Source organism: Ornithorhynchus anatinus, chromosome 12 (assembly GCF_004115215.2).
Source record: "Ornithorhynchus anatinus isolate Pmale09 chromosome 12, mOrnAna1.pri.v4, whole genome shotgun sequence".
NCBI lineage: Eukaryota > Metazoa > Chordata > Mammalia > Monotremata > Ornithorhynchidae > Ornithorhynchus > Ornithorhynchus anatinus.
Window position 1 is genome coordinate 11,111,198 of NC_041739.1, and position 27,247 is coordinate 11,138,444.

The 27,247-nt window shown below is 43.8% G+C and overlaps 1 protein-coding gene across 2 annotated transcripts in view; it reads left to right on the forward strand.

Annotated features, from left to right (window-relative positions):
* LOC100077504 (probable ATP-dependent RNA helicase DDX60) overlaps window positions 1-27,247 on the forward strand; it is a 61,829-nt gene that overhangs the window by 29,388 nt on the left and 5,194 nt on the right. For both annotated transcript variants that reach the window (XM_029076584.2, XM_029076583.1), the window contains exons 18-34: window positions 351-470; window positions 2,089-2,184; window positions 3,555-3,670; window positions 5,466-5,602; window positions 5,741-5,850; window positions 6,294-6,398; window positions 6,485-6,613; window positions 8,566-8,690; window positions 11,916-12,074; window positions 13,783-13,930; window positions 16,067-16,219; window positions 17,055-17,159; window positions 18,960-19,160; window positions 19,625-19,729; window positions 22,962-23,103; window positions 24,817-24,920; window positions 26,854-27,001. In XM_029076584.2, the coding sequence (XP_028932417.1) occupies window positions 351-470; window positions 2,089-2,184; window positions 3,555-3,670; window positions 5,466-5,602; window positions 5,741-5,850; window positions 6,294-6,398; window positions 6,485-6,613; window positions 8,566-8,690; window positions 11,916-12,074; window positions 13,783-13,930; window positions 16,067-16,219; window positions 17,055-17,159; window positions 18,960-19,160; window positions 19,625-19,729; window positions 22,962-23,103; window positions 24,817-24,920; window positions 26,854-27,001 (2,203 nt within the window). The remainder of the gene's footprint in view (window positions 1-350; window positions 471-2,088; window positions 2,185-3,554; window positions 3,671-5,465; window positions 5,603-5,740; window positions 5,851-6,293; window positions 6,399-6,484; window positions 6,614-8,565; window positions 8,691-11,915; window positions 12,075-13,782; window positions 13,931-16,066; window positions 16,220-17,054; window positions 17,160-18,959; window positions 19,161-19,624; window positions 19,730-22,961; window positions 23,104-24,816; window positions 24,921-26,853; window positions 27,002-27,247) is intronic.

Genomic DNA, 27,247 nt, shown 5'->3' on the forward strand with positions numbered 1-27,247 from the left:
TTAGTTTTGCACCCAACTCGCGTCTCCCTGCTGTGAAGTCATATGGGTGGAACTTGTCTTTGAGAAGGTGCTCTCTCTCCCTCTTTTGGGAAGAAGGAACGACTTGAGGTTTTTGCACTGGTTAAGTAAATGGTACTCAAGTCTGTGCTTTGCTACCCTTTAGCTGCTTAGGTTATAAAGGTAGGGTTGAGCTACAGTAGAGGTTTTGTTTGTCTTTGCTAGTCCTGTCCCCATTTACCAGGAAGAGTTGACTGAAATTAGTAATCAGAAAGTTGATCTGTAGATTAAAAAATATATATTTTTAAAGGCCCCAGTGCAAAAATATCTTAAAACTTCTTTTTAAATGATAGGCTCTTATAAATCAAGTGGTCGCAACTATATATAACCAGTTTACCAAAAGCCTGCCTCACGGATTAGTAATATATGGAGTTTTCACGAGGGATTACCGCACAGATGCCATGAACTGCCAGGTAATTTATTTTCACTTAATTTTTTCAAAGTCCATTCTAGAAGTTTACTAATTTAATTCTGATGAAAATTTTGGGCAAGTGAAATGCTAAATAAGATTGATTGAAAGGCAGGGGACTCTATACAAAAAAAGCCAAGGTAGTGGGTCTAAATGAACATCGTAAAATTCCAGTCAAAGTGATATGAACTTTTGACTCATTCTTTAAGTGGTTTTCAAGATTGGATTTTTGCACTGAAGTTAAGAGTGTTTTTAAGACTTTTCTCCGTGCTCACATAGGTTGTTAAAGTGAAAAAGCAAGCAGCTTGGCTCAGTGGAAAGAGCACGGGCTTGGGAGTCAGAGGTCGTGGGTTCTAATCCCAGCTCTGGCACTTGTCTGCTGTGTGACCTTGGGCAAGTCACTTAACTTCTCTGTGTCTCAGTTACCTCATCTGTAAAAATGGGGATTTAAAAAAAAAAGTGAACCCCATGTGGGACAATCTGATTACCCTGTATCTACCCCAGTGCTCAGAACAGTGCTCTGCACATAGTAAGTACTTAACAAATACCCTAATTATTATTATTATATTGCTCTTTTTGAAAACAAAAATGCTACCAAATCACAAAGCAAATTTTTGGAAACCTCTGACTCCAGTGGAAACGGGGGCCAGCAAATGAAGTCATTTTGCTCTCATATTTGGTAACATGTTACTGGCTGGTAAGACATAGAGAAATTGAGGGAAAGCATCATTTTCACTTGGAAATTAGCCACTCAGTCATGCGGCTTGATTACTCCTCTCCATCAGTCCCCTGGGGAGAGAGATTGGCGAATTTACCCATGCCAGTGGTTAGTAAGGATTCCCTGAGAACAAGGTAGAATCTGGCGGGGGTGTTTTGCTGCGAGCGGTGATCCGGGGCTGGTTCGCCTCAAGGTGGGCGGGGACCAAGATGGGAAAGGAGTGGCTTCAGTAGCAACACAGTCAGCAGACACTAGAATTGATGAGAACTGCCCCTTCCCAGAAAAAAAGTGGGTTATGCGGAGTTTCCAGCTATCAGCTGACAGATGTTAAAATAGAGAACAGTGAATTAAAACAGGAAATTCCTTTAAGTAGTATGCAGATAAACCAAACAACTGAGAATTTTGAGCTATGCTACACAAATATAGTTTCCTTCACAAACAGCCAAGAAACCAGAGCCCTTTTAAAGTAAAGTGGCAGAAAATGCCAAGGTTAGCGAGGACATGTGATGTTCACCGCTTTCAGGTTATCTGTTTCAAATTGTAAGTGGAAAGCGGGTTTAGAACGAAACAAAGACTTTTCATTTCTTATTTTCAGGGATTGATTGCTCTTGGTTCACTCTTGGACTTAATATGGGCCAGCAATTGCATCACTTAAGGAAATTAGATTTTTGTGCATCCCTAATTCTTGTATTCCCTTCCTTCTGCTCTTTAACCTCCTCAGAATTGGTGTTTGTATAATCGCACATCTTAAAGTAGCACTGATGTGGTTCCCAGAAAGCAGGGTGGGAAAATGAGGGAGTTGGGTGGGTGTGTCCATCGAGGCCTGTTGTCGTTACCACCTTTTCCTGCTTAAATCATGTAAACTCATTTTTAATGTTACTGTCTTTCACGTGTTTGTCTTCAGATTCTCGTGACGGTACCTGAGTGTTTAGAAATCCTGCTGCTAGCCCCTCAACACCAGCAATGGGCTCAGAAGATCAGATATGTTATATTTGATGAGGTAGGTCTCTTTCCCATTTCAATTCACCATTTAAATAATTCAGTAAATAAACTCTTGTTTCCAGTGGCCGAAAAAGCATGTGACTGAAATGTAATTTAACTTAATGTATCATTCTGGCCGTGTTTCCTTTTAGTTTTCCTTTAAGAAAAATGAGTTATATACTCCTCTTGGGTTTCTCAATATTACTTACACAAAGGAGGTATCATTGCAACGGTTCAATCATTCAGTCAAGTTTATTGAGTGCTTAATGTAAGAAGAATAGTCCTAAGTCTGGGGAGATTGAGTAGCTAGGAGGCATGATCCCTGCTTTCAGGAAGCTTAGCATATCAGCGTCACCAAGCTCTATCATCAGTGACTGATTTTCCTCTGGGTTCCAGTCAAAGTCAAGGTTCTGTGGGGTTTTTCTCTGATCATCATTTTAGTGAGGTTCATTCATTCACTCATATTTATTGAGTGCTGACTGTGTGCAAAGCACTGGATTAAGCAATTAACAATATAACAATAAGCAGACATTTCTTGCCCACAGTGAGTTTACAGGATCTGGTAATGCAGGACCTGTGTTTTTTGCCCTTGTCAAGGTGCACATCACCAGGTCTTCTTAAGGCCCTAAATCTCAATTTGCCTGATTCTCATTATGGAGGGATGGAATTGCTGGATGATCCTTAATGATTAACAGTAATTTTGACATTTAAGAACTTAGTGTGTGCCAAGTACTGTTCTAAGTCCTAGGGTAGATAGAAGACTCTCACTTTTTTGGACATTTAGGTATGGAGTTCGCAGTCGGGGGAGGGAGTAGAGTAGGATTTAATTCCCATTTTACAGATGAGGAACTGTGACCCAGGGAAGGGAAGTGACTTGCCCGGAGTCACACAGGAGAAAAGTGGTGGAGCCAGGATTTAGAACCCAGGTCCTCTGCCTCCCAGGCCTGTACTCCTTCCATTAGGCTTTGCTGCTCCTGGGGAAGAGACGGATGATTTAGATCGGCAGCTCCAAGCCTGGCCACGCAAAGTGGCTCTCGCCTTCACAGTTCTGAGACGGGCTGAGCTCTCCAAGATTGCAGAGGATCCTTCTGGGTGTTTTTGGGTGGGTGGGCGTGTGGGGCATGGGGACGGTCTGCAAGGCAGTGGTGGATCTGTGCTCCGCCATCGCATCCCTGCAGAGGAGGCCGGGAGGGCTCTGGCATGGCGGACCTGGGAACCTTGATTCCCCAGCTCACTTGGGAGCTCCTCTGGCCTTTCTGCCCTTTGGGGTGAAGCACTAGGGTTGGGGCAGTTCCCCTCTAGCCCCATGCCTAAAGAAGAATATATTCCCCTAAAACATTCAAAGAAATGTTATCATTTTAAATCTCTTTCCCCCCCCCCACCTTACAGGTCCATTGTCTAGGCGGAGAAATCGGAGCAGACGTTTGGGAACACATCCTTGTTATGATCCGCTGCCCCTTTTTGGCTCTGTCTGCAACCATAAGTAACCCAAAGCACCTCACTGAGTAAGCCTGGAATTTTAGTTCCTCACTGATCACCTCCATGTATTCAGTCTCTACAAATGACTGAAACGCCCAGATTGCATTTCGGTTGTTCTAAAAAAGAGATGGGTAAAGTGAGTTCCCTCTGAAACCAAACAATCCTTTGAGTCTCATTTTCCCCTGGGAAACAATTCTCTGGACAGCTCTAGATTTAAACGCGTAGCTGAATTCAGTATGCTGGGAAATGCTGTCCTGGTGCCCACAGCCTGCTTGGCTGATTGGTGATTGGTTCTCTGCTTGGTCAGGTTGAATGAGAACCACATTCCTGTGTAGTGCAGTACAGTGCTCTGCAGCCAATTAGCGCTCAATAAATACCAGTGATTGATTGATTGTAGCAGCTCCCAAACCTTTTAGCCTGGGGCATGCCAAATTCATTTTTCATCTTGTTCTGGGGCCCAGCCTCTCTCAATATAATTGGAGCAGTTCTAGAGAGCCAAATCTCCTCCTCCCACCGCCCCCAACGGGGCAGGTTCTGATTAAAATGTATTGTTTTCCATAAAATATGGAAGCAAATGGTGGTTTCTGACCCAGTTTTCAACAGTAAAATTCAAATTTAAGAATTGTATCCAAAGCAGATTTTTCTGAATTACAAATGACAAGAAAAAGGGAATGGAAGAAAATCAGTCAATTCTTCTGGGATTATGGGGTTGAGATTTATAAATATACACCCCTTGGCCTCAAACAGAGTTAGTTTATCTCAGTGGTCAGAGTTACTCTCCCCTCCTCTTAGAGGAAGAGACCACCCATGGTCCTCAATTCCTTTATCTTTTTCTCTTGGGACCTAGTGCCCTTCCATCATTTGACTCACTGGTCTTCTCTGGACCCTTTCCCATTTCTCCACACCCTATTTAAACTCTGACGGAAACATGACCAGTACCAATCACTGTGGAGTATAGAAGGAGGATTGCTCCCGGCTATTTTATGCATGTGATATTTGTGTTGCTCTGTCCCAGTGTACTGTTCACTTTTTTATAGTGAGAAATTCTTTAGGCAAATGGAGTCTTTGACTTTTGACATCTAGTAGTTGAGCACTGTTCGAATTCACTTGGTCTGATTTCCTACTACAATCCAGCCTGCATGCTTGTCTTCTCTAATACCAACTTACTGAACCTCGATCATGTCTATCTCTCCACCAACCCCACGCCCATGTCCTCCGTTGAACCTGGAGCTCCCTCCCGCTTCATATATGACAGAACACCAAGTTCTCCATCTTCAAAGCCTTGTTAAAATACATGTCCTTCAAGAGGCCTTCCCCAGTTAAGCCCTCTTTTCTCCTCACCTCCCCTCTCCTTTCTGCACTACCTGTTTGCTTCCGTCTGCCCCATTCAAAGCACGTGATATCGACCCCACAGCATTTATGTACGTTTCCATAATTTATTTCAATATCTGCCTCCCCCTTTAGACTGAATTCTTTATGGGCAGAGAGTTGTCTACCAACTCTTGTTATATTGTACTCTGCGCACAGTAAACACTAAATAAATACCATTGATTTATTAGTCATTAGCTCTGTGGTCACACTGGTACAGTGGTGGAAGCATTATGAAAGCTACAATGAAAATTTAATTGTTTTTTTTTCTTGTAAATGACAACTTTCCCGGTTCAATATTATTGTCATTGATAGTTGGAATTACGTTAATAGTAAGGTGTTTTTAAATCACCTTACAAATTGTGGAATAATCTTATTTTTGTAAAATCTAGTACACGTTTTGCATTTTTCTGGACTCTACATCTGTGTTTCAAGTTTTCTTCCTTTTAATAGGTGGTTGCAGTTGGTGAAAAGGTACTGGCAGAATGTGGAAAACACAACGGAAAGCTCTGTATCTGCAAATGCCCTAAAAGGTTCAAAGAAACAAAAGGTTCAAAAGGCAGAGAAGAAATCACATAGAGTTCGACTTGGTAGGCGTGAAACACTTGTTTAGTTTGCTTTCATGTTTTTATCAATAGGAATATTTGCCATGTTTATTAAAAAGATGTAAGGACAACATAAGGCTCTAATTTCAGATAAAAATCATTTGATCATTGATGTATTTACAGTACAGTATGAAGAGAGGTACAATGATCTAGAAAAATACGTGTGCTCTCTGAAGAATGATGACTTTGCCATCGATCACTATCATCCATTTGCCGCATTAACTGTCAATCATGTAAGTATAAAGCACTTTACTAAATTCATTAGTGTTAGACTGGATGTGATGCGCTTGTTAATTAGTAATCTTTTATACTAACCACTCGGGAGGGTGCGGTAGAATTTGTATATGTGGTTCCTTCAATCAGTTATATTTATCGAGAGCTTTCTGTGTGCAGAGCACTGCTCTATCAAGTGCTTAGTGCAGTATAACAGAATTGGGAGACAAATTGTCTGCCCACCAAAATCTTACGTTCCAGAGGAGGAGCTTGCAAGGCTAGAGTCTAGATTCCCTTCCTCAAAGAGTTTTCCGTCTAGTGGGATAAGGCGACAAATAAATAAGATAGGAGGAAGTAATAGCGTATATGGGATATTTGAACACGTGCCTTGGGAGGCTGCGAATACTCAAGTTGTGGTTAAAATGTAGACAAAACGTGCTTGCTCTTTGTATTTGATTTTAAGATTGAAAAATATGGAATTCCCTCAGACCTTGCATTTTCCCCACGAGAAAGCATTCAACTCTATGACGTCATGGCAGATATTTGGCAGGAATGGCCCAGAGCACAGGTATGTACTTCTCAACTGGCTGAATTTTTTTTTTGTACACCTGGAAGAGAACTTTGCACCTTAATTATTTGCCCTTTGTTCGGAAGGAACTGCATCCTGAAGAATACAGTGCTTTCAAGAATAAAGTAGTGATCACTAAAGCAGATGCAAAAAATTATGAAAGGGAACTGAAGAAAGAAATAACCAGCTGGATTGAGCTTGGCCATAGAGAAAAGGTACTGTAATATATATTTGAGTAATATACAGTTGAGTTAGAAACAGAATATTGGATTGGCAGATTTGCCAGATTTTTCTGGTGAGGAAATGCATGCATCATTCCTAGGAATGGGTAAGGTATTTGGGGAGGCCTGTTGACTCTCTTAGTCCCAAGGGCAAAGGGTCATGTAGTTGTAAAGGTAACTTGGTATATGATACGTCATGATCTGTAAGAAGTAATGTACTTTTATGTCGGTTAAAGGAAGTAAGTCAGATGGGCATAGTACTGTGTAATTAAAGAGAACCAAGAGCTATTTCTTGTTCTAAACCTATTTAGTTACTTTTCATTGTGGGCAGGGGATATATTCTATTGCAGTCTCCCAAGTGCTTATAATACAGTGCTCTGTACACAGTAAGCACAGTAAGCATGAGAAGCAGCGTGGCTCAGTGGAAAGAGCACGGGCTTTGGAGTCAGAGGTCATGAGTTCGAATCCCTTCTCTGCCACTTGCCAGCTGTGTGACTGTGGGCAAGTCACTTAGCTTCTCTGTGCCTCAGTTACCTCATCTGTAAAATGGGGATTAAGACTGTGAGCCCCATGTGGGACATCCTGATTCCCCTGTGTCTACCCCAGCGCTTAGAACAGTGCTCGGCACATAGTAAGCGCTTAACAAATACCAACATTATTATTATTATTATTATTATTATTATTATTAATTTTTAAATTAAAAAAATTTATTCTAAACCCCAAGAGAGGTAGAATTTGATAATGGATTGTTAATGGAAAGCTGTTTACTCCCCAAGGCAGACAAGCCCAGGTCTGTTGAGTCTTCTGAATTTTGATCATGTGAACTAGCTTTGTTGTCAGTTGTTCGGAAAACTAATTTACCAATTCAGGAGAAGCCCATTGTGGCATTTTTGAAAATGAGTCTGATCTTGTTCCCCATTTAAGCACTTACTTTGTGCCAGACACTGTTCTTAGCGCTGGGGTAGATACAAGATAATCAGGTTGTCCCACATAGTGCTCACAGTCTTAATCCCCATGTTACAAATAAGGGAACTGAGGCACAGAGAAGTGAAGTGACTTGCCTAAGGTCACACAGCAGATAAGTGGCAGGGCCGAGGTTAGAACCTAGGTCCTTCTGACTCCTAGGCCTGTGTTCTACCCATTAGGCCATATTGCTTCTCTAATTGACCTATCATTTTTCTCCTAATAACACTATTTGAACCTGTCAAATTTATTAATCCTGCCTCTATTGATATTTCCCCTCTGTACAACTTCCTGTGTAACTATTCCATTCCAGTACCTCCAGTTGTTAGTCTTAAACTTACCTCCTTCAAGCTTTAGTGAGTGTTTCCTATTCGTCAGGGGGGCAAATAGCAGCCAGTCACCATTTTACAAATGTTATAAAGTGCTCCATAAATACAGTTGAATGAATGAATGAATAATGATTTCTCATATAACATTCTGTATCAAAACCACTCCATCATGGGTACTAGAAAGCTATGTTTGATTATTTCAGTGTACTCTCTGCTTTTTACTTTTGAACAATTTTTTTGTTGCTCCATGTTGGCTCCTTTACATAATAATAATAATAATAATAATAATAATAATAATGTTGGTATTTGTTAAGCGCTTACTATGTGCAGAGCACTGTTCTAAGCGCTGGGGTAAACACAGGGGAATCAGGTTGTCCCATGTGGGGCTCACAGTCTTAATCCCCACTGAGGCACAGAGAAGTTAAGTGACTTGCCCACAGTCACAGAGCTGACAAGTGGCAGAGCTGGGATTCGAACTCATGAGCCCTGACTCCAAAGCCCGTGCTCTTTCCACTGCGCCACGCTGTAACTAAGTGAGGATAAAGGTTTTTAATGTATTGCCAGTAAATTTACTAAGTTGTGGGAATCTGTGCAGTGTAATAACTTTTCTTCTACATATAGTATTTGCTGTTCATTTATTTATTTATTTTTAAGGTGAACCAACTATTGGAGTACCTTAAACCTCAAGTCGATGATAATCCGGAAAATGAAAAAGTAAAGTTTGCACGTTTTGTTGAGAAGCTAAAAGAGATTGATAAATTGCCTGCAATTTTTTTTATGTAAGTCCCATTTTCAAATTTTTTATGCATGTTGTTATGACCTTTTTTCTTCTTCTTATTTGGTACAGGTGTTAAAGCAAGCAAAATCATTTGTCCATAGTTTCTGTTGCTCCATAGCAGTATTGAGCCATCACAGCCTCTCTTTGGTAAATGTCTGTGCCTTTGCTTTATGGAAATCAGATACTTTTTATGTAGAAGGGAATGAAAACCTTTGCTATTTATAATGCCGTTAACTCATCTTGCCCTAATTTAACCATACGTCCTGATTTAGCTGGGGCGATGTCAGAATTTTGTAGGCTTTCCTGGACAATTTTGGGAAATGTATAGGTGTTTCAGAATTGGAATTATGATGAGTAAACAAGTCAGCATATCTTGAACCAGCACCCTATTGCTCTTGTCACTTTAAATGCCTTGGTTTACCTGTCCAGATTGGAATATTCCTGGATTAAGTCAATCAATCAATCAGTGCTTACTATACAAAAAGCACTGTACTAAGCTCTTGGGAGTATACTATAACAGAGTTGGTAGAATTGTTCCCTTTCCCACAATGAGCTTAAAGTGTAGAGGGGGAGACAGACATTAAATATAAATAAGTAAATTATGGATATGTAATTTATTACGTGTCTGACAGCCTTCTGTGATTTTAAGGGTGGTCATTAGCATTCACCAAGAGAGGTCAGTCAGCCAGTCGTATTTATTAAGCTCTTACGGTTTGAAGAGCACTGTACTAAGCACTTGGGAGAATACAGTATAACAATAAACAGACAGTCCTGCCCACATCAAGCTCAGCGTTCCCTCCAATTTTGTTTCCAGCCTGCAGCTGGGAGCCGGTGACCCGTTACTCTGGGTGAAGCCATGAGGGACAGAAAAGGTGCCAGTGTTTCCAAGGCTCAGTTGATTATTCGTTTTTGCGCCAGGAGATTCGCATGTGACACCTTGAGGCACAAAGCGTGACCTCACATTTATGGGTTTCACACTCACTTAGCATGACTAAGCATGGCATCCTACGGTCTTGTGTTTCGTACAAATAAATAATGTTTTTGTTTAGCCCTTCTGTTGAACTTAAATGGTTCTACTGAAGGTTTTATAATGATGCATATTACTAGAAAAACGTTCCCTAAATTCTTAAGTGTGTTCTATCCAAGATGTGAAATGAAAACACATGCTTTGGAAAAAAATGAGTACATATGAGATTAAAATTTTACTTCTTGTGTATCAGACTCTCTTGAATTGAAAGATAGAGTCACTCTTGCCTCTTCCTATAGCAAAGAGACACAAGTTCAGCACTGATCTAGAAGCTCGGCCTCGTGGACCATCATTTGCCGGGCAGGATTTCTGCCTTTTGAAAATGCAGGGTGATGGAGAAAAATGGTCTTTTCCATTGCATTGAGTTTGGCTTGTTTCTTTTGCCCTCTTAAACAAAGTAGGGAATTGATTCTAATATATCTTATTTACATGTTATAGATTTTTGTGTTTTTCAAAATCCTGTGACTGCATACCACGAGATACAGGCCGCAATCCATGGAACTATTTTGAAAGCTATCAGAGGAACCGGGGAAAAGTTAATGGTTTCACCAGATCCTTTTCAAATACTCAGATCTTATGGGGAGAAGTTTAGTTTAATATCCCAAGAGAGAAAGGAGAAAGCTAAATCAGGTTCAAATCCCTTCACATCCCTAAATTATATGAGCCTCGATATACCTTTGAACTAGTACAACTATGTAGACAAACTCTCCTTAGGTACACAGCCGATTTATGATCCTATGTATTCACAAGTCAGTTCATGGGGGAGGATGTCAGAAAGGCTTTCAGAGGGCATAGACACTGGAAGAGAGCAGGGGTTAGGGCTCCCTTTTGTGAATTGAAAAGGATCCACTCTTATTGACTGGCTCTCACTCCCAGGGATTCTGTGAAATGCAGACCTAGACTTTCTGGGGAATGTAGTGTATTAAGTTTTTTCCTATCCCTTCAGTTTCTGGACCTTGATTCCAGTCACAGTAACCTCAGTATTGTCATTCCCACTCACTGCCCCAAAATTCGACCATGGATAATGGTGGAAAATCATGAATAAAGTTCATGGCCCTATGGATGTTTTCATATGAAACCCAATAGTCAAAATGTTAAGTAGTACAGGAATTCTAAATTTAATACAGGGAAAGAAAAAGAGAAGCGAAATTCAAACCACAGGAGCAGGTTTCCTGCAGTGCGAGGTTGACTCTACACATACCCACACCCACACCTCCCTCCCGCACCCTGAACTGTTGGGGTAAATACCCGTGTAGCCAAATCTTATGCCCTCCTGAGGTATCCCAGCTCCACCACTTGTCAGCTTTGTGACTGTGGACAAGTCACTTCACTTCTCTGTGCCTCAGTTACCTCATCTGTAAAATGGGGATTAAGACTGTGAGCCTCACGTGGGACAACCTGATTACCCTGATTCTACCCCAGCGCTTAGAACAGTGCTCTGCACATAGTAAGCGCTTAACAAATACCAACATTATTATTATTATATATTCTGCAAGTAATAATAATCATATTAAGTGCTTACTCTGTGCCAGGCACTGATCAACAGGTTCACATCTGGTCTCCCCTCTTTCCCTCAAGTTGCCCTGAAGTGTCAAAAAACACATTTCCTGTGACTTGCCATAACATCATGAAGGGAAGAAAGCACCGCACCCAGAGGAAAGGGCAGGGGAGCAGCATGGCCTAGTGGGCAAGAGCATGGTCTTGGGAGCCAGAGGTCATGGGTTCCTAATCCTGGCTCCACCACTTGTCTGCTCTGTGACCTTGGGCAAATCACTTAACTTTTCTGTGCCTCTCTAAAATGGGGATTAAGAGCGTAGACCTCATTTGGGATAGGGCCCATGTCCAACCTGATTACCTTGTTTCTACCCCAGTGCTTAGAACAGTGCTTGGCACACAGAAAGTACTTAACAAATATTGTAATCATTAATTATTAAGGGAGGAAGGAGAAGCCGAATGTCTTCGTTTGGGTGTTAAAACTCCTACTTGAATCACTGATTGGCTTAGCTCTTCCAAGGCTCCTGTTGGCCAAGAATTCAGGGAGAGAAAGGGCTTATCAGAATAGACCTCGTACTCTTTTAATTACTCCTCACTTCTGCTAGGAGTCTGGACCTTCACACGACCAATACCTTCAGTAGTGTATACACCCAAAATGCTCAGTCATTTAAGAAGTAGTTTAAATCATCTCATTATTTCCTTCAGGTTCCAAATCTCTTCAGTACGTGATTTTGCCAAGATTGTAAGTCAGTATTTGGAAGAGAAACAGAAGAATAAACAAGATTCAAATGTTGAGAAACAAGAACAATATTTAAAAGAAAAAATTAAGAAGTTGGAAAAGTCCATGGAAAAAACAAGATCAGCGTGAGTTGAATTTTTGACAATTATAATTGATAAAAGGTAAATTTTGCTTGTCCTCCAGCCCTGCTATACTATCTGCAAATTCTAAGGTTTTGCCTTATATAACGTGGTGCTGCTGAAGTTGCTTATATCGTGTCCGGTGAAATACTATGCTATGTTGATTTTCCGTCCTCAGAACTGAGTGGGTTGTGTTGCAGAGTTCTGGTTCAGTGCCTTGTCTGTTTGGTGAGGTGCAGTTTCCCAGCCCGTGATGCTGAGCTGTTTGCTCTAGAAGGCCCAGTCAAAAGCATCCTTAGTTCTGGAACATGGAAAACATCTAATGAGCCCTTGCAGAGCTCCCCATCTGATGATTTTGTAGATAAAAATGTCCTGTTGCAAGATCCTGTGGTGCAAGAGGCAACACCCTGATGAACTCAAAGGGTCAAATCTCACCAGAATCAGATTTATTTATTTTTTTACATCTTGGGACATTACAGAGACAGAAAATATCAGTAGTTCAAGAAAAGTGTGGATCAGCACATGGAAACGTTAGGTATCGTAGAAGCTACCGTCACTAAGCTTGAGGCTGGAAGCAGGATAACCCTGTGCTGTTCTTCTGAGGTTCCTTGTTACTAACACCGTCAGAGACAGAACAGTGAGTTAGCTGGGCCACGGAGGTGATCTAGCATGAGCTCTCTTGAGTCCTTAACTACTCATTTGTTTTGGCATGGTCCCAGTCATTATTTTTTGCCTTCTATTGGACCGAACCATGGATCTTCCTTCTTTGTGTTTGCTTCTTTGAAACAAAGCTCCACAATCCAACCCTGTAAGTCTGTAAGATCAGGTTCTGCAAACATTTGGTAGGTAAATCCTTCTATCCCCAAATTCCCAGTCTCCGACTTGTTCTATTTTCTGACTGGAAGCTCTGTGTAAGTGGCTGAACGTTATTGCTCAGAACCAGGTGCTTCCCTCGGCCCCATGTTGTCTGGGGTTGAGGGCCTTGGGGAGGTGGAGATAGTGTCCACCCTTTCTCTGAATCAGCCAGTTAATCAATGGTATTTATTGAACACTTACTGTGTGCAGAGCATTGTACTAAGCACTGCCCTTGCCCTCTAAGGAGCTTCCCAACTCCTGTACTCTCTTATCCATTTTTATTTCCTTCTGGAGAGGAGAGGGCTTGAGAAATAGCCATTATCCCTCATACTTTACATAAGGCTTTTAACCTCGGGTTTTACTTCCACTGCAGATATACCAAATTCCAGCTGTTGCCCATTTTACCTTCTCAGTGGTTGGGATTGGGCTCGAAAGAGTAGTTAGAATTCATGAATCTTGGTTCTGCCCATAGGTGTCCGGATCCTTGCTAGCCGTTTAATTTGTGACTCCACGAATTCATTCACCCTTGCAAGATGCTGTTTCCTTTTCAGATGTGTTAAATTTTTCAAGTGGCACTACCCGGGACTGTAAAGTTTGTTGTTCTTTATTTTTAAATACAGGCAAATAGGATTTCTTCCTGTAATTTCTCTAAGTGTAGAATTTTTTTTTTAAGTAGAAAAGTTACATTACAGGTTTCAGAACACTCCTTGACATCGAAAGTCTGGGAGTTTGAGCTGACCCTTTATAATTATTGGAGGCAAAAGGTGTGTCCCCAACCTGGAATGATCAGTAAGAACTCTGAAATGAAGAATTTGGGATTTTAAATGGTTTTAACAAATTTTCTGGCTTTAAATCATAGATTGGAGAAAGGAAGTCCCAGCAATAAACTCGAGAGCACCATTGTTACTTTCGAGAATGAAAGAAGTCAATTAGAGGAGAAACTTGCTAAACTTACTGAAATTCCTCCGGACTGTACTTTCGCTAACAGTAAAGCAGTAGATAATGAAGTAAGTACTACTAGTTATTCGACCTAACTGCTGACTGTATCTTCCTCATTCATTTCTGTCAGAAATTCATTTTGAAGCACTAATAGACTAAAATTGTATTTTACATGTAGAAGTTAAAGCAGTTGGAATTTGGAAGGAGTATTTGGAAGTTTCAACAAGATATAAAAGTAGTCATAATATTCTGTTTTAGGGTGATGTCCAGTATTTTGTGTCCCTCCTGAGACAGGCATGGTAGTGATGCTGGTGAGGGAGAATGCCAAGGGCAACAGGCCACTGGAGTTAACAGGGCTGTGGGAAAATGGTTCAGAGCCTTAGAGCTGGGCCTATCCCCTTTGGAATGGGGATAAGCAGTGTGGCCTCGTGGCCTGGGAATCAGAAGAATTTGGGTTCTAAATCCAGCTCTGCTGCATGTCTGCTATCTGACCTTGGGCAAGTCACTTAATTTCTCTGGACCTCAGTAACCTCATCCCTAATATGGGGATTAAGACTGTGAGTTCCCCGTTGGACAGGGATTGTGTCCAACCTGATTAGCTTGTATCTACCCCAGTTCTTAGTACAGTGCCTGGTACATAGTAAACGCCTAACAAATACCATTAAAAAACAAAAAAGAATGGGGGACATAAGACTAAACCAGGCTGGGGACTGATGTGGGTGTTCCCGGGTGTGTTTTATGCCAAAAAAGAAAAATTTCAGCTTCTTTGCCACACCTTATGTCTCCGGAGTTACAGTGTTCCAGTATTCCAGGTTTGTTGTGGGTGTTACTCCCTGTACCTCCTACAGGTCATGCACTAAATTAGCCGTGCACCGATAACCCCATCCCGCTTCCTCAGTGGGCAGAGAGAGTAGATGGGGGCCCCTGGAACGATCCGCTCCTGCTTACTTGATGCTCTGCACTTGGCCTTCCTAACTGCCAGTGTTGAGCTCTCTAGAATGACAGGTCAAGTCTCTCCCTGCTCATTACAGTTTATGGGGCTGAGCAGTCTGGACCCCTGGGACATTCCTGGTCTATTGGGCCCACAACCCACTTGGGTTAGAAATTCTGGACCCAGGCCTGCCGCTTTGGATAAGTGGTCATCCCTGGTCTGCCTACGCCATCTCGGATGGTTCTCTCTTGACTGACGCGGACCCCGGGCATGGGCCGTGAGCGGGAGCAATCCTGACCAGATGGGTTCAGGTAGATCTGGATTTTTTAGGGCATCGTGAGGAAGAATGAGGGAAGAGAACCAGGAGAGGTGGTTTTTGCCCTTTTGCATGGGGCTCCTTGTGCATAACCCACAAAAACACAGCTCTGAAGAAGATACTTCGTTTTACCCCTTTCATGGGATCGTGAGCATGTTACTCTTAAAGCTTACACGGTAAATAGTCTTTACTGTGTCGCTTAAAAACTTCAAGCCGGTTTCTCTTGCTGACTGAGGGGCTTAGTTCCTGAAAGTACCCATAAGTTTGCAAGACCAAAGATTTATAGAATAAAGGGAGTTAAGGTGCCCGTCACACTGGGAAAATTTGAAGGAACAAAAAGCATGCTAACAAGCTGGCTAAATTCCCAGGAGTGCATTGTGCTTCTCTGTCACTATCAATGGGAGAATAACAGTTGCAATCACCGCATTTACTCACATAATGGCCTTCACCACGTAATCCTTTCCCCCCTCCACCCGTCCGTACATTTTTAGAGGAGAAAATAATATATTCATTATATTGTACCACCTACTGGTAATTGTAAGCTGAAAGTGGTGTGTTCCCAGCAGACAGAGAGGAAAGGTCACAGTGTAGTAACACTGAAGAAACAGGGTCCCAATGTGGTGAGGAAGTTTTGTTACTAAAAGGATAGTGTTGGCCTGGTTTACAGAACTTCATTGATTGCCTAATGAATGCTGCATTTGGGAGGGCACAATAGAAGCAGGAGATGCAAGCTCAAGTGCCTTCTTGCCTTTCTCTGCCTTCTCTTCTACTTTCCTTCTTTTCTTCCTCTCTTGCCGCTGTTATTACCAGACTTAACTCCCCTGTATAATTGCCCTTGATTTTGGTATGCAGGCATCATGATAAAAGAAATAGTTTGCCTTATGCTTATTTTCTTTGTTGCATTTCATAATTATTCCAAATATATTGCGATTAAAATTTTTAAATTCCCATTTTTAGACCTGGACCAAAATCTTTAGTCGACTCAAGTATTCGGCAAATGGCAAAGTACTGACTGATCTGGCACTCCGTGGCATCGGCTACCATCATGAATTCATGAGAATCCGAGAGAGACAAGTGGTGGAGATGCTCTTCAGGCTGGGATATATCAAGGTTGGTCAACTAATAATAATAATAATGAAGATAATAAAAATAATAGCATTTTTTAAAAAAAAGTGATCATTTTTGTGAGAAATGAAATAGACACCCTTAGGATTCAGTTTTTGAGTGATCTCAGAGCTAGACTTCTGTTGCGAGGTCTTCCTTTTACCCATTTTAACCCAGCAACCCCTGATGTGTGCTCACATTTGGGTTCATGGTGTTTGCCTTGGATGATATGCTCCTTTAGGGTGCCTTGAAAAAAATTGCTTATTTCATTCATTCATTCATTCATTCAATAGTATTTATTGAGCGCTTACTATGTGCAGAGCACTGTATTAAGTGCTTGGAATGTACAAATTGGCAACAGAGACGGTCCCTGCCCATTGATGGGCTCACAGTCTAATCGGGGGAGACAGACAGACAAAAACAATTGAAATAAATAGAATCAAGGGGATGTACATCTCATTAACAAAATAAATAGGGTGATAAAATGAGCGGACGAGCACAGTGCTGAGGGGAGGGGAAGGGAGAGGGGAGGAGCAGAGGGAAAGGGGGGGAAAAGGGGGCTTAGCTGAGGGGAGGTGAAGGGGGTGGGGTAGAGAGGCAGCAGAGGGAAAAGGAAAGCTCCGTCTGGGAAGGCCTCTTGGAGGAGGTGAGCTCTCAGTAGGGTTTTGAAGAGGGGAAGAGAATTAGTTTGGCGGAGATGAGGGAGGGCATTCCAGGACAGCGGGAGGACGTGGCCCAGGGGTCGACGGTGGGATTGGCAAGAACGGGGGACGGTGAGGAGGTGAAAACCTTTACAAAAGCAATTCTAATAGATCTGAATATGTTTTTCATTTCCTTACAGGTTGTGACGGCTACTGGAACCCTGGCTTTGGGTATTAACATGCCGTGCAAATCTGTTGTCTTCCCTCAAGATTCCGTCTTTCTGGATTCCCTCAATTACAGACAGGTGCCACTTTTTTTGTGTTTTACATACACACACCACACACACACCCATCCAACCCACAACCCCCCCCACCATCCACCCTCCTCACCCTTCCCTCCCACCCCCCACACCCCTACCCCCTTTCCAAGATCAAAGATTTTCCTGCAGATATAGAAAGGAGTAAGAAAAGCTCTTGCTAGTGAATTGATAGGCGCAGTAGGTAACACATGTCGTCACTGTAATTTAGCGTATCGACCTCCATAATTTTTTGCACTCTACCCTTTGAAATTAATAAAATAAGTGATGATATATGGCCAACAGAGGTTTGAAGATGGATCAAAGAATATGGATAGGGTTACTTAAGAGATGTGCCTGAGAAGTGGCTCCCTTCACATTTTGTGCAATTGCTGTTGGTCCCACACATATGGTATTCCCTCAAGTTTAACAGAAGCTTTCCAAACTTCTAGGCAAACAGGGCCCATGACGGGAATATGCTCGGGCGTTAACCAGGAGCCATGCCAATCTAAAAGAAAATTCATTTTCTGTCTCGTGGATAGAATTTGGGGAAACTAAATTTCCCTATAAAATTTCCCTATAAAATTTCCTGCCCCCGTGACTGCCCCATTAACAATGGGCATATAGCCAGTTCACCCCTGCCCGCCCCCCGGCCACCCAGTGAATTACCACCAGCATGATATGTTTCTGGTGGAACAACCATTTTAGATGCTGTCACCCTCCCTGCTTACACAGCGACAAGCAGACTGACATTCTGGATGCTAACGTTCCCCCTGCCCTTTGGAAGGAATCTGAGGGGACACAGCTCAGCCAGCTGTAAAACGCTGCAGAGTAGTGGCCCTGGCCAGATCCTGTCATGAGGCGAGTGTGGTCTAGGCCCACGGTGGCCTAGAGGGTGGCAGTGCCAGGCGGTGGACGACCCTGAGGAGATTCTCTGGAGGGCACTCAGAACCCAGCCCAGAACCCCCAGATAGATGAGAGACTCTGGAATGGGAAGCTGGTAGGCTCCTCGGGGCAGCAGACCCCTTCACTGCCCTTCCCCCCCAGCCCACCAGCAGAGTGGATTCTCTGTTCATTCAGTTATATTTGAGTGCTTACTGTGTGCAGAGCACTGTACTAAGGGCTTGGGAGAGTACAGTAGAACAATAAACTTAGAGAAGCAGCATGGCTCAGTGGCAAGAGCCCGGGTTTAGGAGTCAGAGGTCATGGGTTCTAATCCCGACTCTGCCACTTGTCTGCTGAGTGACCTTGGGCAAGTCACTTAACTTCCCTGTGCCTCAGTTACCTCATCTGTACAAATGGGGATTAAAAAATGTGAGCCCCATGGGGGACAATCTGATTACCCTGTATCTACTCCAGCACTTAGAACAGTGTTCTGCACATAGTAAGTGCTTAACAAATACCGTTATTATTATTATCATTAAACAGACACATTCACTGCCCGCAGCAAATCTAGACGGTCTAGAGCTGTCTGTTTTGCTGGTGCTTCCATCCGGGGGACTGTGGGGTGACCGTGAAGGTGCTTCTCACCTCTGATGTCCCCATGCTTCACCCTTCTGCACCTTTAAGTGAAAGACATGGAGATTCTCTCTATCTTCTTCCCTGGCCACCGTCACCACCCAAGCAAAAAGTCTTTAAACCAACAGTGGAAGTTTTCTGTGGGTTTGTGTTTTTTGGCATTTCTTGTTACTCCTCAGAGAACTGGGCCTCGTTATTGAACCCAATCTTCCTCCAGGCAACACAGATTTCATCACTCCCACCCACCCCACTCCCTCCAAATATTGACATCTTCATTGGAACTCCCTTTAGATGTCCGGGCGTGCAGGAAGACGAGGCGAAGACCTGATAGGAAATGTCTTCTTCTACGATATTCCGTTGCCCAAAGTTGGGCAGCTGTTGAAGTCTAACGTCCCGCTGCTAAAAGGCCAGTTCCCTCTGAACATTTCCCTGGTCCTGCGACTCATGCTTCTGGCCGCAAAGGCCGATGACAAGGAGGATGCCAAGGCCAAGGTATGTGCTATCACGAACGCTTTCTCTTTGGGTGTGAAGTCCAAACCTTAATTTGAATGGGATTTTAGTAGCAGGGAACTCATCAGAGCCTGATGTCCCCATACTTTCTAGCCCTGACTTTGGGGCATCTCAGCAAGTCAAGAAAGGACAGAAGAGGTGTGGACATATGGATAGACCAAATTCAGGGATGTGCTGTGAGGTGTTTTTTTCCCTCCATGAATCAACTGAGGAATTGAAATCCAGAGTCCTAAGACTGGATTCAGATTAGTGCTGTGGAGTGATGGAGAAAAATGGGAAAGTGTCTTATGGTGCACTTCACTCATGCCACTGTCTTACAATCAATTTAATGGTAAATGTCACATATTTGAACCATATTAAGTTGGCAGTGTAGATATGTAGGTTCTCCTCTGAAAGTCAGCATTTTCACAAGTCAAAATATGGGGATTGTCTGGTTTGTTTCTCAGGTGTTGTCTGTCCTGCAGCATCCATTGATGGCCTTCAGAAAAGAGAAGATCACAGAACTGTTAAAAGTGTACTTTATATTTTCCTTGCAGTTTCTTATTAAAGAGGTAAGTGGTGAATCTACCGTTTGAAGTCTTCCGTCCATCTCAGTGAGAAAAAAGAAGACCTTCAATAGTAGAGGATGTGGTGGGGTGGGGTGGGAAAAACTGGACATTGGGCTCAGAGGGGAGAAATGGTTCGGTTCTACAGTGTACCCATAACTCTTGTCAGTTTCCACCACAGCCTCATCTGTCAGCTCATGCTTATTTTGGGTCGGCGTTTGCCAGGGCTCCATCCTAAGACTTCTGGGGTGGGCACTTCATGACCCGGCACCTCTGGGCTTGCTGTGTCCTGTGGCAAACTCAGAGCTGTGCTGTCATCTTCGAGAGAGCTGGTACCTCTTCCGTTACAAAGTGAGCCATGCCATCAGTCGTCCCTCGGGACTGGAGGCAACAGGCCCTTGGTCATTCCGGGTGTATCTGATGGTTCGATGTTGAAGTTTCTTGCTTTCCCTGAGGATCAGCTTCTCGTCTCCTCTCCCGCTTCAGTGTGTTCCCATTCTGTTTCCTTCCCCTTCCCTTCTTTTTTAGCAATCTGATGAGTTATCCTACAAATGCCATAAGATTTTTGGACCTAAGAGTTGTGAACAAATGGGATTTTGTTCATGGTGTGTAAGTGCTTACTGTGTTCTGGGCACAGTAAAAAGCACTAGGGAAGGTACATAATAACCAGGTTGGACACAGTCCCTGTCTCATGTGGAGCTCCTATTCTAAGTAGGAGGGAGTAGGATTTAATTCCTATTTTACAGATGGGGTAACTGAAGCACAGAGAGTAAAGTGATTTACCTTAGGTCATAAAATGGACAAGTGGCAAAGCTGGGATTAGAACCCAGGTTGCCTGATTCCTAGTCCTGTCCTCTTCCCACTAGGCTATACTCCATTCGACTGTGACTTGGTGGTGTCAGAAGGGAGGGGAGAGGCTTCCTGGGCCATCGTTTGCCACTTCTCTGCTTCCTTTGCAACCTTCCATAGCCAGCTTAGAGTAGGCATCTAACAGCCTAGGACCCTCTGCTCTTCTGCTGGCTTTCGTAACTTGTAGGTAACTGACTCTCAGAGCTGTACCTCCAGTCCTGACCTTCTCTTCGACCCCAAATGTCTTCTTTCCCCAACATCCCTCTAATGTTTTATGAAACCCCCCCAATGACTCTCCTCACACGGGAGTGCAGGTGACTCGCTAGTTGACTGACAAGGGTTGAGGTGAGAAGATTGAGAAGGGAGGTCAAAAAGCAGTTGATTTGGGGTCTGTCTTGTGAATTCAATCACTTTACAGAGAGACGGAAAAGGATAGATCTCCCTCCTCCCCCCCACTCCCCCAAGACTGTAAGCTTTTTGTGTGAAGGGAACGTGTCTGCCAGCTCTGTTATGTTGTACTCTCCCAAGGGCTTAGGACAATGCTCTGCACATAGTAAGCGCTCAATCAGTTTATCAAATAGTTTTGTTATTGAGCATTTACTGTGTGCAGCATACTGTACTAGGTGCTTGGAAGTGCTTTATCTACAGAATTGGTCCACATCGAGCTCACGGTTTAGAGGGGAAAATAGGCATTAATATAAACAAATAACTAAATTATGGATAGGCACATAAATGCAATGGGGCTTGGGGTGGGGTGAATAAAGGGTGCAAATCCTAGTGTAAGGGCAACACAAAAGGGAGTAGGAGATGAGGAAGTGATGGTTTAATCAGGGAAGACCTCTTGGCAGAAATGGGCTTTTAATAGGCTCCTCCTCCCCCTCCCATCCTCTAACTGTTGGGGTTCCTCAAGGGTCAGTTCTTGGCCCTCTTCTGTTCTCCATCTACACTCACTCCCTTGGTGAACTCATTCGCTCTCACGGCTTCAACTATCATCTCTGTGCAGATGACACACAGATCTACATCTCTGCCCCTGTCCTCTCCCCCTCCCTTCAGGCTCGTATCTTCTCCTGTCTCCGGGACATCTCTATGCGGATGTCTGCCCACCACCTAAAACTCAACATGTCCAAAACTGAGCTCCTTCTCTTCCCTCCCAAGCCCTGACCTCTCCCTGATTTGTCTGTCACCGTGGACAGTACGACCATCCTTCCCGTCTCTCGAGCCCGCAACCTTGGTGTCATCCTTGACTCGGCTCTCTCATTCACCCCAAGCATCCAATCCGTCACCAAGGCCTGCCGATCTCACCTTTACATTATCACCAAGATCCACCCTTTCCTCTCCATTCAAACTGCTATCGTGATGGTACTAGCTCTCATAATATCCCGACTGGAGTATTGTCAGCCTCCTCTCGGATCTCCCTTCCTCCTGTCTCTCCCCACTCTAGTCTATTCTTCATTCTGCTGCCCGGATCATCTTCCTGCAGAAATGCTCTGGGCATGTCACTCCCTTTCTTAAAAACCTCCAGTGGTTGCCTATCGACCTCCGCACGAAACAAAAACTCACTCTGGGCTACAAGGCTCTCCATCACCTTGCCCCCTCCTACCTCACCCCTTTTCTCCTTCTACTGCCCACCCCTCATGCTCCGCTCCTCCGCCGCCCACCTCCTCACCGTCCCCACTTCTCGCCTATTCCGCTGTCGACCCCTGGGCCACGTCCTCCAGCTGTCCTGGAATGCCCTCCCTCCTCACCTCTGCCAAACTAATTCTCTTCCCCTCTTCAAAGCCCTACTTAGAGCTCACCTCCTCCAAGAGGCCTTCCCAGAATAAGCTTCCCCTTTTCCCTCTGCCCCCTTAACTGCCCCTCTACCCCCCACTTCACCTCCCCTCAGCTAAGCCCCCTTTTTCCTCTCCTTTCCTTCTGCTCCTCCCCCTCTCCCTTCCCCTCCCCTCAGCATTGTGCTTGTCTGCTCATTTGTATATATTTTTTATTGCCCTATTTATTTTGTTAATGAGATGTACATCACCTTGATTCTATTTATTGCTATTGTTTTAATGAGATGTACATCCCCTTGATTCTATTTATTGCTATTGTTTTTGTCTGTCTCCCCCGATTAGACTGTGAGCCCATCAATGGGCAGGGACTGTCTCTATCTGTTACCGATTTGTACATTCCAAGAGTTTAGTACAGTGCTCTGCACATAGTAAGCGCTCAATAAATACCGCTCTGCTCTGCCCTGCTCTGCTCTGCTCTGCAAGGGGAGAGAGTGATTATGTGTCGAATATGAAGGGGGATGGAGTTGCAGACCAGAGAGGATTAATTGATTAAGGATGAGTATTAAAGCCAAGGAGCAATCCCCTGACAACTAAAGCCTGATTCCTGACTTCATTTACAGGGATATCTGGATCAAGAATGCAACCCCAGGGGATTTTCTGAACTGGTGGCCAGTTTGCACAAACACAAGCCTTCAAATTTTGTGTTCGTGAGCTTTCTCGAGAGGGGCTTATTTCACAAGTTGTGTAAGCCAACCCAAGAGGGTAAGTGAATCTTCTCTTCCTCTAACAAAGAGTGTAGATGCCGGCAGTAACCGTGGACCTTCAATTTGATTTCTCCGGTTTCATGCATCAGAGGTGTAGTATCTGTGAGTGCTCATAATGAGGTTGTTTTCCTTCAAGTTATTTTCGTTAATAGTAGGGAAATGAGCAGTCATTGGTCCCGTAATCATGTTAACTGTAAATGCCAAGGAATGTTTCCACTCAAGGAGTTAGTTTCTCTCTTGACATATCCTGTGGAGAGAGAAGGTGGCAATTATTGTCTTAGATGTGCACTTTTTAGGTTTTCATTAGTGTGTTGTTCAGTCAATCATCCGTATATCTGTAGGGAAAAGATGGCAGTCGCACATGCTTTTCCTGGAGAGTCAAGCGCTGAGAGGAAGTTCACAAGAGGCCAGATAGTACAGCCTCATTTGACCCCATTTCCATCTGCCCAGAGATTATCTCTGGCAACGTCATTAGATGATTTTGGAGAGTCCTTGATTTTTGAGTCTCTTTGGTCTCCATAATGCCACGGTCAGTGTGTTAACATGAAGTCCAAGAACATGAGAGCCAGGGATGGGGTTTCCTGTGGTGCTTAAGGAAACTACAGAGGTAGGAGAAGGATGGCACATCTCCCCAGAAGGAGGGGCGCATGCAGCCAACTAACCTCTTCCCATCACCCTTCAGTCCAGACCAGGATTTCCCCTTCTCTGTCTGTTGGAGAACAAAGCAGACATTGAGAGGGGAGGAAGTCCCTCGGCTCACCTCTTCTGGCCTCTGTTTCTTTTTAATGGTACTTAAGGCCTTACTTACTATGTGCCAGCCACCGTACTAATTGCTGGGGTAGAAACAAGCTGATCGGGTTGGACACAGTCCATGTCCCACAAGGGGCTCACAAGTCTTATCCCCATTTTAAAGAAGAGGAAACTGAGGCCCAGAGAATTTAAGTCACTTGCCCAAAGTCACACAACAAACAAGTTCATTCATTCATTCAATAGTATTTATTGAGCGCTTACTATGTGCAGAGCACTGTACTAAGCGCTTGGAATGAACAAGTCGGCAACAGATAGAGACGGTCCCTGCCGTTTGACTGGCTTACAGTCTAATCGGGGGAGACAGACAAGAACAAACAAGTGGCAGGGTGGGATTAGAACCCAGGTCCTTTTGATACTTAGGCCTGTCTCTATCCACTAGGCTACACTGCTGCTTCTCTGTTCTCTATTGAGTATGTTCTTCTTTGGGGACCAAGTTGTTCAGGGCCCTCGGGCGCTGAGTCCCCTTCTTCCTTTTCTCCCCATGATAACTGGAAGGTTCCATCGCTGCCCTGCAAGCTAAGCTCTCCTTGCTGGGGCGCCTATGGTGCAGCAAGGAATGTTGAAATAACTACAGACCATAAAGGCTGTAACTACAGTGATGACTTGAATTTAAACTGATGTTTGACTTTTAATAAGGTGTAGGATGATTTTAGGGACCATTTTTCCATACTCTGCCCTTTTGAAGCTATATATTTTCTCCCTCACTATAGGTTTTGAATTTATGTCTGCCTGTTTCTTTCATCTGACTGTAGACTCCTTGCAGGCAGCCTTCATCTCTTATAATTTCATTGTACTCTCCCAAATGCCTAATGTAGTGTTCTGCACACGTTAGCCAGTCAGTAAATACCATTAAATGAATTAAATTGACACTTTCCTAACCATGATTTTTTTTATTAAATAGGCTCAAAGGTTTTCTCTGAAGATATAATGGAAACACTAGTGCTCATCCTAGCAAATCTTTTTGGAAGACAATATTTGCCGTCCTCGACGGTTTGCCAATCAGAGGTAACAAGCAGTTTACAACCATTTTAATTTTTAATTGTCGGGGGTATTTAAGTGGGGCATTGTTTTTGTTGAAACAATAGTCATTACCAAAAATGTTAATTAGTTCCAAAATTTAGAAGATTTGAATATTAATGAAATGGACATCCCTCAACTCACTGGGTTTGAGTTGGATGGAGTGGGGGGTGTGAAGTAGCTGGAAGCAGTGGGATGTTTCCTGGGTCTGGGCCATCAGTAATGAATTATTATTATTATTATTATTATTACTATTACTATTATTATATTAAGTGCTTACTGTGTGTCCGGCACTGGTCTCAGCCCTGGGATAGATACAGGTCGTTCAGGCCAGACCCAGTCCCTGTTCCACGTGGGGCTCACAGTCTAATTAAGAATATTTCTGACTGAAGAACCACCAACAGCATCTTATGTCAAAAAAGGCTGAGCAGGAATCTGGAAAATGGCTTTCTAAAGTGGATGACAAAGATGCTAACGGCTACAGAGCTGGCTATCTTGGCACTCACCTGGTGGCCCAGGGGATTTTGGTATCAGCAATAACCTGTGGTCATTTTGGCCCTAAATCGGTGTAGCACATAAAAAAAGACACTCTTCACATCACCACGTGCTGCCCTCCTGCCTACTTGCTCGTTGCCCTCCAGGCCCCGGCAGTAACACTACTGGCAGAGGGGAGGGTGGCGCCATGCAAACCATTAGCACTAGAATCAATTCCTTCTCCCAGGTTCTCAGTCCCAAAGCGTTTGTGGCTGGCCCGTGGCTTACGATGGGAGTCTGCGTCATCATCGTTATTTTGCATCTAATTTTTGATAGTTCACGGAACCGATCACATGACGTGTGCCACAATTAATCGAATACTCTAGTACAAGCTACTAGCGGATCTGAGTTTTGCCAGGATAATGCAGCATGCCCTGGTGGAAAAAGCAGAGGTCTGGGAGTCAGGAGGCTTGGGCTCTCATTCCAGCTCTGCCGCTGGCCTGCTGTGTTGACCTCTGTGCCTCAATTTCCTCATTTGTAAAATAGGAATAATAATACCTGCCTCTCCCTACCTCACAGGGATGTTGTGAGAATAAAATGAGATAACATTTGTGAAAGCGCTTTGGAAAAATAAAAAGTGCCCTTCAAATTCAAGGTGGTATTCAAGGTGCTGTATTTTTCCTCTTTTAACTTTTTCCTTCCCCCTCTTGTAATTCTTTCCTTGCCACTCTCCCTCTGTGGCCTTCACCTCTTGTGCTTGGTCCATTTCTTCCTCTCATTTTACCTATCATTCTGTGAAGGGCTGTGTTTGTTCCTCTGTCCTGCCTAGCTCATCTTCGGTCATCTCCTTAGTACCCCTTTCTTATTTTCCTTTCTTTCTAACAGCCAGTTTCCCTTTCTGTCTTTCCCTCTCATCCGTTGTTCTTCTCTGAATCCTTCTTCACATCTCGATTGGCCACTCTGCCTCTCTTCCCCATTTTGTCCTCCTTTTCTGTCTTTCTCTGCTGGTGTCTCTCCCCTTGACCTCTCTATCACTCTGCTACTTTTCTCCTTTTTTATCTGCTCTCTTTCCCTTTTCCCTCCATTTCTTTTTCTTCCCTCTGGGCTCTCCATTCCCCGCCTTCTTACCACTCCCACTTTCTCTTGTTCTCACCACCCCTGACCCTGAAAGGGCAGATTGAATGACTGGGCATGTGTTGAGCCTGGCATTCACCCCAGCGGAGGGTAGGAGGGAGAGGAGGTACAGCCAGCAGACCTGCCTCCCAGAGAAGGGGGTCTGTGGGGAGCGGTGGCAGCTGGAGATGGGAGGGAGCAGGAGGCCTGGCTCTCTGGCTTCCAGCCTGGTCCACTGTTTGCATGTGGATCGGCCCAGTTACCAGAAGGCAGATGGAGCGCCCGGGCAGTGATGGTTAGGAGAAGTAACACTCTCAGCTCAATCTTGTTTCAGGAGTTCCTAGGCGATCTCCCGGAAGACTTCGCCGCCGCAGTTGAGGAGTACAATAGCAAAATCCAGAAGAACTTTGGCTATTTCCTGCTTACAGTCTCCAAACTGGCTGACATGAAACAAGAATGCAAGCTGCCTCTGTCGGGAATTGGTAAGACTCGTGGAGATCTGGTCCCGGAAACGTGCAAACCTGCTGAGGCTTGGCCGGTGGATTCATTCTGGTCGATGTGGAGGAAAAAGCCAGTAGGCTGGTTGGGTTTAAGGCATCTCTGTTTTTCATGAAAAACGTATATATAATCACACAGCTTCACTAGGGGTTGCTCTAGTAAGCAGCCAAGAAATAATTTTCTAATGGGGGGGGAATGCTCAGGGCAAACATAGTTAGGCAATCTAATGT